This window comes from Mytilus trossulus, unplaced genomic scaffold (assembly GCF_036588685.1).
Source record: "Mytilus trossulus isolate FHL-02 unplaced genomic scaffold, PNRI_Mtr1.1.1.hap1 h1tg000128l__unscaffolded, whole genome shotgun sequence".
In the NCBI taxonomy this organism is placed as follows: domain Eukaryota; kingdom Metazoa; phylum Mollusca; class Bivalvia; order Mytilida; family Mytilidae; genus Mytilus; species Mytilus trossulus.
The window spans coordinates 3,369,252-3,378,480 of NW_026963301.1; the positions used below are offsets into that span (position 1 = coordinate 3,369,252).

General features: G+C 30.3%; 1 protein-coding gene across 1 annotated transcript; it reads left to right on the forward strand.

The window, feature by feature from the left end:
- Window positions 1-446: 446 nt before the first annotated feature.
- LOC134700206 (membrane-associated progesterone receptor component 1-like) lies at window positions 447-6,288 on the forward strand. Its single transcript, XM_063561565.1, has 3 exons — window positions 447-802; window positions 4,182-4,337; window positions 5,505-6,288. Exons 1-3 carry the CDS (start codon window positions 493-495, stop codon window positions 5,618-5,620), a joined length of 582 nt encoding a protein of 193 aa, XP_063417635.1. The 5' UTR covers window positions 447-492; the 3' UTR covers window positions 5,621-6,288.
- The last annotated feature ends 2,941 nt before the right edge of the window (window positions 6,289-9,229 follow it).

A 9,229-nucleotide genomic window follows, 5' to 3' on the forward strand; every position in this document is an offset into this window, starting at 1 on the left:
GAAAGTAACATTTTATGAATCCTAAGTGTCAATTGGTTGTCTACTCTTAAACAGTGATATCTTTTGATAAATATTTTTAGATTTTAAAATATTTAATGATTTGATGATATTGACATTAAGTCCAATTTTATCGTCAAGAATATGATGAACAATGTAAATAGTGTATAGTGATATTGGTGGAAGATATTTTTATTCATGATGTGAAAAACCAATACTCGGAAGAGGTGTGCCTACATTGGCAGAATATATATTACAGATTACAGAGTTGGTTCTTTTTGGTTTTATTATTTTATCCTGTTTCGTTTCGTTTGTTTGTTGTTGTTGTTTTTTTGTTTTTTTTAGTTTTACATTATTTTTTTATTGAAGATGATGGCTTGTGAAATGTACGGATGACACGTACACACAATTTAACTCCCCCTTATCGATACTGGTTCCTTGTCAACTACCACAGCTTACCGCCCGTACCAGTACAACATAGAGAAAATTTATAAAATGGCTGACGAAGTTGTTGTCGAGACCCAAAGTGGCGGATTTTTCTCAAATCTTCTGTCAGAACTGATTGGAAGCCCACTCAATCTCTTGCTTCTTGCAATATGTTTGTTTTTATTGTACAAAATAATTGGCGGAAGACGTGATACTACACCCTCAGCGCCGAAGCCGCAGATTCCCCGTTTGAAGAAAAAAGATTTTGCACTTGAACAATTGAAAGAATATGATGGCAGGGGTCAAGATGGAAGAATTCTAATAGCTGTCAATTTCAAAGTGTTTGATGTTACACGAGGCAAACGATTTTACGGCCCAGGTAGTTAATAGAAAAATGCATGCAATGATTTTAACCAAGAAGTTACACTTCAGGGCTTGACCTAGTCTATACACCTTATCGCTATTCCCGGCTGACCCGGCCGCTTGAACTTTTGACGTCAACAACAATCACTTTTTCATTGTGGCGTCAGACATTCATTTACGGGAACCTGTGTGATATCCAGTAATCGGCGGACAAATGTGATAAGGTGTATAATTTTCTACCTGCAGAACATGGTCCACAAATAGTATAAAATAACATAAGGAACTCTGAGCTAGGGTTCCGCAGCTAAGTCTAGTCCAAATAACTAGTACTGACGCCTTACATCGACAGAAAAAGTCAAATCAAAATTTTAGAATACATGTAGCCTTTCAAGACGTCATATTTATTTGACTAGACTTACAGTGGAGTCCCCTGTGTTCGGGCGGCCCTAGACCGAATAATCTGTCTCTAGTGTGGGTACATTTGTCATTCCATATTTTCTTTTCATCATTTGGCTATTTTATTTTTTTATTATTTTTTTTTTGTGTCCACACGAATATGGAATGACAAATGTACCCACACTTGAGACAGATTATTCGGTCTAGGGCGGCCCTTGATATCACGTATTAACTGATTTTGTCATATCAACACAGTAACACAAACAAAATAAATCTTGTTATTGTTTTAGCCTTCTGAAGGGATGAAAAAGAATAAAATTGATAAGTTCAAGAGTTAATGATTTATAACTGCAATCCTGTGATTTGTCATATTTGGCCAATTTCCATTAAAAAAATACATCATCAGTTAAAAATTCACTATTGGGGGATGTTGAAATTAGTGGGGGTTATTAAAAGATTAATACTTAAAGAAGGGAAGGAAATTGAGGTCTGATACTTAAACAAGTGATTTGTATGTCATTATCCTAGATTCAGTACAAGGTCATCACCTGAAATGACCTGGTCATCCTAGACAACACAGATGTTGGTTCTGATAAGTTTAGTAACATAAAATTTTAGTTCCTGGATCATTAGTATTTTATATTTATAGCTACAATAAAATTAAATCACTTTTTCTAGTGATTAATTTGTACTACTTAAATAGGTGATTATTAAAGAAAGACAACTCTAACTTCCAACCTTTATGGAAATAATGTTACTTGAATCAGTGATTTAGAAAATCACTCATTTAAGTAAGTCCCCTGACTACAAAATGATATATATAAAATGCAGGTAAGTTCATAAAGATCGTTATAAATATATGATTAGCTCCAACATGGCGACCAAGGACAACCCATACATGCCATATACATTGTATACATGGTTTCTGCTGGCGGTCGCCATTTTTGCAATTTGCGAAAAAATAATTATTGTGGCGATAAAAATTCGTTATTTGCGAAAGAATTTGGCGAAAGAAATGTAGAACGATTTATTTTCCTCCATCTTGTTTATTTACTTTTTCGAGTTTCTCGGACTTTACCCGATCAGACAATATGCGTAATTCACCTTGACCTCATTAAGAAAATCAATACTCAGCTGATTGCATTTTATAGCTATCGAAAACAAAGGACTAATTTATAAAGGTGATGATTGAATTGTTTGACATAATGATATGGTTAAATGGCTTCTGCTAAATGTCACATACAGAAATTTATTTACCACTTGGCGACACACGTGTTTGAAGCAAACTTTTGATGTCTCCATTTCCTATGAAGAAAATTAGAAAAAAAAGCTGTTTTTGTGACGTAAAATGTTCAAAAGCAAAAAAAATCTCCGATTTTAAACTTTTGTTATCCTTTGACTTTAATATAGGTAATTGATTAGGGAGACTACTTACAAGTCGTTTGAGTGACACACGTGTTTGAAGCATAGTTTTATGTCTCAACTTTTTCATTTCGATGGTCGAGAAAAGAAAACTGTCGTCATTGTCGTTATGAATAAATCTACCCCAAAGGTTTGGAACAACCCCTCGGCACATCAGTAAGTTTCCTTATTTTGAAAAGTTGTTTAAAATACAATAAATATTTTTCCCTTTTTAAGTTAAAAACAATATCTGTTGTTTTAAAGTAAATGTTTAGTGTTATTTCATTAAATGTGGACTCTAAAATAAGTTATAGAGAATAATCATAGACACAATGGGTCAAAATCACCTTATTTAAGGGAAAAAGGGGGTGGGGTAGAAAAAAAGTTAAATTTTAAACAAAAAGTATAGTTATGTTACTTGTGAAAAAAATAATACAGTGGCGAAAAATTTATTGTTTTGGCGAAAGAGGTGGCCAAAAAAATAATTGATCCAGGGGAAACCCTGATTGTACATGTATATACACCATGTTACATTTTGTTGCCATGTTGGATGAACACTTATTGACACTATCTTTATAAAGATCTGTATCAATATATATATATCCGATCAAAAAGTTCAATAACAATCATATTTTTGTTTGTTTGTTGTAAAGTCTTTCTTAGGCGAAGGACGGGTTAGTATATATATATCATGTATATATTGATTTTAAGTCTACAAACTTTGAAATTGAGAACAGAAATGGGAAATAAGTCAAAGAGACAACAATCCGACTAAATACATGTACGTCATGTAGCAGAAATCAGCTGAAGGCCATCAATGGGTCTTCAACACAGTGAGAAAATCCTTCATCCAAAGGCGCTTCTACTGGCCCCTAAACTAAAATGTGTTCCACATCAGTGATAAAAGATGTCGTTCTGAACTATGAAATATATAAATGAACTAAAATTATAAATCATACTACATATAGAAGAACAAATGCAAGAGGCTCCCGACTATGGGCAGGAGCAAACATACCGTACATGTATGGCAGGGTTAAACATGTTTTTCGAGATTTCAATCTTACCTAATACCTCTAGCAAGTCTAGCCAATGATAACCAAACAAACACAAAAGTATAGGAACAGTAAAAGAAGTCTGAGTCAAATGTCAGAATTGGTAACAAAAGAAACTAAACAAAATGACAATGATAAGTAAATTAACAAATGACTGCTATCATTGGCACTCATACCACATGTTTTTATATCTATATAGTACAATGACATTAGTATAAGTACAGAGCCTTGTCATTTGAATCAAAGAATAACAAAAGGCATTTTGAATTTGGATTTATTTCCACCCATGAAATCTAGGTCTATAGCTAGAATTCAACTAACATGACTAATGAAGCCACAGCTACATTAAAAAAAACCAGTGTAATATGCAAGTCTGAGAGTGTTGAGTAAAACCTATTAAAAAGTCTATACATCATGATATAATATGGTTGGATCATTATATATAATTATTTTTGAGACTACAGATCAAAAACTATATTTCCTAATGGTTGTTCCTCTTTGTTCAAGTTGTTGTTAATAGTCAAAATCAAACTTCTTGTATTTTAGATGGTGCCTATGGCGTATTTGCTGGCAGAGATGCATCAAGAGGTCTTGGTACTTTCTCACTCAATGAGGATGCTCTAAAGGATGAATATGATGATCTTTCAGATCTCAATATGGAACAGATGGAAAGAGTCAAAGAATGGGAGATGCAATTTACAGGTAAATTTTTTTTTTTAAACGATGTCGCAAGAAATTGGACCAAATATGAAATTGAAATTGTTTTATGTTGACTTTTGTCAGGAGTACAACTCGTACAAGCAATTTCTATTTTCTTGAAGAGGTTAATAATAACATAATTAATATACTTATATAAGTTAATTATAATATTTGATTAATCTCCCCTTATTTTTCTTAAAAATTTACTTGTATAAGTAATTTTTTTTACAATCCCTCAAAAAATCTTCTCCATACATGTATAATATCTATATGTTTGTACACCAACAAAAAAAAATTACAAAGAAAAACATGAAACACTATGATAATTATGAAAACGCTAACTATATATATATATCATATATAATCATGATAAATGTCCTGAGTCCAGCCTTTGATACACATGTAGTGCTAGATCTCTAAACATGATAAAGGAATATGCATTTTTTGTTGTCTGCGTACTAGTAGTTCAATTTAAAGCACTTAATGGAAGCCACCTAAGCTGTTATCTTATTCAATTATGACTGCCATTTCAGGCATTTGTAATGAAAATATACCTTTAAAGGAGATTTAAAGACACACCAATAAAAAAAATCATGCATTGCAATAATTTATATGTGATGATATGTACAACATTGTTTTTTAAATATGTTTACTTGATTATAATTTGGTCTTTAAAGTATTTTGTTAATATGGCATGCATCATGTACAAGATATACATACATAATGTATTTATACATGTAATTCATGTAAATATGATTTGTCTACATCTAAAATTCCTCTTGAATAATCAATTACCTTTAATATGCATAAATAGTGATATAAACTATCAAATGTGTGTCATGCATTTTCCAATTTGCATGTGTGTCATGCATTTTCCAATTTGCAATTTAATATTATAAAATACTGGAAGAAATTGTCAGCAGCTGTATCTTTAAAATAATAACCAAAAAAAACAATCCTGTAAGCTTCAAGTTTTGAAAGTAAATCATTCATTTGATGTAAAAAAAAAAAATAAAAAAAATGGTACATGTTTTATACGTTAGCTCATTTGTTCCCATCTTTAAAAAAATAACTTCTTCTTCAATAAATCAGTTCTTATAACATTTATGTATACAATGACATTAACCTGAAAAAACAAAAAATTGAATTATTTATACAAATATTTTGCAGAGAAATATGATTATGTTGGGCGGTTATTAAAACCTGGAGAGACGCCCAGGGAATATTCAGATACAGAAGACGAACATTCAGAAGACAAGAGCACAGAAGAGAAGAAGAAAGACTAGATTGTTTTTGTTAAGTTGTTGAATGGTGCTATCTGCCATGTTGAAGCTGCCAACTTATTTGTCTGGACCACATTGACATGTAATAAATCCATAAGAGTGCTCTCCCCTTGTAGTAGTCCTGAATCATTAGCACGTAATCCAAAAACTTTGTTGTTGATATGTTATGTCCAAGACATACAGTTCTTTATAGTTAGATGATTGACACATGTTGACGCTAAAGCGTAAGATTAACAATGATTCATAATATAGATATCTTGACCATATCAAGGATTTACATACATGGTTTATGTGGTCAGTTGTTGCAGCTTAAATGAAAGAAAAAGTATTTATTTAAAATCTTGTACACGATTGTCAAACTGCTTTTAGTCTTATTTTAAATTTTTTTTTTACTTTTTCATATTGTAAAACTGTATATGCTATTTATATTAAATGAGTATTACATGTATGTTATTTTTATCTATTTTGGGGGATCAAATTGTGCAATGATGTCACTGGTTTAATTTGCTATATCTTGCTTCAATATTATGAATATATACTAAAAGTAAAAATTCTTACAGGTTACCTTTTTTATATTTTTCATACATATTTCAAACTTGATATTTATGTCTGAAATAACATAAATATTTCAAAAGTGATAATATCCAAAATAGCAAATTGCAAAACCTTTTTACGAAAAAGAAATAAAGTGTACTATGTGTGCACTGGTTAATCGAATCATTCTAGACTGGAGAGGGACCAACAATACTTCCAACAACCAATTTAAGTATTATTTCACTATCTTTTCTTCATATTTGTCCCCAAAGACTTTGAAATGTCTGGTACCTAAATCTTAAATCATGATTATACCTTATCATATATCTTGTAAATGCTCAGTAGAAGGAAAATAGAAAGAACCTTATCAGTATGAATATAAGTGCCTGATCTCTATTCTTGAGGGGCAGTACAAGAAGGTGTCATCCCCAAAAAATTTAACCCTTCTCTCGCAGATCCCTGAATTATTTATTAATTCCTGAGTCCCAATAGGTGAAAATCCTGAATTCTGATGACAATAAAGATAAAATCTTGAGTTCCAGCAAAAATAAAGACCAAATCTTGTTTCTCAAATAGTATCCTCAGACCCCTATTGCTTGCTTTTACTAGATTAACAAAGGAAGGCTAGGTTTATGAGTTTACTTCTCATTGTTGAAGGCCATATGGTTGCCTAAAATTCCTTTGTTCACTTCATTTAAACTTTAAGTGTAAAGTTGTCTTATTGGAAATCATACCACATCTCTTTATTTTTATATAAGTAGATGTATGAAATCTACTCTTGAATACCTTTGTGCTTTATTATATTATTGGCTGATACATTTCTAAGCATTATTTAAATTGAAAATTAGCTTTAAATATCCATGTTGCTTAATGGGAAAAGCTTGCATTGAAAGTATTTTTTTCTAAAGTTTATAAAATCTTTTTATGCACTGCTGCAGAAAATTTAATTTGAAATGCATGCTGAAAGGTTGTCATTTCTTTATGTGCTACATGTATATTGTTATATATTTTTTAATTCATTGTTTATCTCAAATGAGATAGAATAACTAGTTTTAAACACAAAAAAGAGCAATTATGGAAACACTACAAAGTAATTTATTGTGTTATTCAAAACTACAATTATGTAAGTTTATGGTTTGATATATGCAGTGCTTTATTTTTTTCAAATTAAGGGGGCTCGCGGGTCTAAATCAACTTGTTTTTCTAATATAGGGTTTTTCCTATGTTTTTAAATAAAAATATGGGGTCACCGTTCATTTAAGCTCACAATTTGCCTCCGAAAGAATCATACATTTTTGTTAACGTCCTTTTTTTCTGTTGAACTATTAGGAGAAATATTGGTAATATCGAAATAAAAAAAGAACTAAATTACAGAAATCGCTAAAATTTTACAATTATTTTGTTAATGTAAAGCTTGTTTAAAAAAAATAATAAAAAATATAGGTCACCGATGAGTTAAAAAAGATATTTCAATTTAAACATCCAAAAATGTCATTTTTGCACCAAAGGGAGATAATTTGGAGCTTTTTGAATGATATGAACATTTTAAAAGTCATCTGTGGCCAAACCAAATCGATTTTTCATTGTGATTTTTGTGCCATATTATAAAGTAATAGCTAATTGTGTAATAAATAAAATTTGTAATGAAAAAACAAGAGTTTAATTTTTTGCCGATTTTTTTATACCCGCGAGCTTCCTTAAGTGTGTTGTCTAATGCTATAGTGTGGGAAATATATAGAGATTGCTTTAAAATTGATGATTACTAAAATTTTTGAATGATGGAGCTTTTGCTGTAAATTCACAAAGTATATATTAGATCATAATACTTTTTCAGAATGCGTCTAAGCTAATGTTTGAGTCAGTTTTGTAAATTATGTAGACAAAAGCCACTTAATTTAATACAAAAATGATTTTAAATTAAGAACAGAATGAGTCATGCTGTTTGAGGTAAATCTATGGTAAAATCTTTTGAATTACTTCCCTTTATATAAAACCAATTAAAAATGTCAATAACAATAATTTTGTTTCCATGCAATTTAATCTACCATCTTTACCATCTGTTTAAAAAATACATGTATGTTCAAAAAGCAACATTAGTCTAAAATAACCATATCAGAGACAACCATTTTATTTAGAAGCTGACATTGAATTTGCTGTTGTAGGATTATAAAGCATAATATTTCACAGGTGCAGGTAATTTTCAATGTTTCACTATTTAAGGTGGTACCTAACACTTCAGGGAGATAACTCTGTAAAATCAGCAGAATGTTTTAATGACTTAGAAGTAAATATTAAGCTTCCCAATGATCAAAATAAGTGTTTGTCAAACTGCTATATAACCAGTGTAATTTTTCTGATATAACGGTTGGTTCAAATTTTTTGAAATTTTTATATTTTTGTCCAATGGTCAAAGTAAATACTTTATAAAAATTTTAAGAAAATTAAACAAGCCAAATTAATTTTAGTTAAAGTGTTAGGTACCACCTTAAGGTCCAAGGTACGTTGAAGCATAATTATGTGAAATGTCAATATTTAAGTAGAAGATGGAATGGGATTATAGTCTGTAAAAGTAGAACAATTATTTTTCAGAGCTTTGTTATTTTCATTTTGTTTGCTTGAGGTTTTTTTTCTCGTTTTTTTCTTCATTGAAAGATCTCTTTTCTATATTATTTTATTTTGTGACATTCCATAAAGTTTTTGTATATTTCTGTAAATGAGTGGTTTGAAAATAAGTATTTGATGTAAGTTTTAACCCCTTATGTACAAATGTGTTATATATTGCACTAGAATCGGTATGACTTGTGGGCAATAAATGATAGATCTATAATATAGGTTTGATATAGGATTTTCGATCAGGATATTTTGTGCACTCAAATGGATGTTTGAGATTGAGACCAAATTTGATCATAGGATGTGCCATATAATTTTTTATGTTTTAGATTTTAGATTTTAATTGAGGAAAAAGGGATTAACCACCCATTAGGAAAGTAATGTTAAAATAAAATTGAATGCCCATAAATACTATTGAAGTTTATATTGTTATGGACTATCAAGCTAATACAGACAAACTTAACTTAC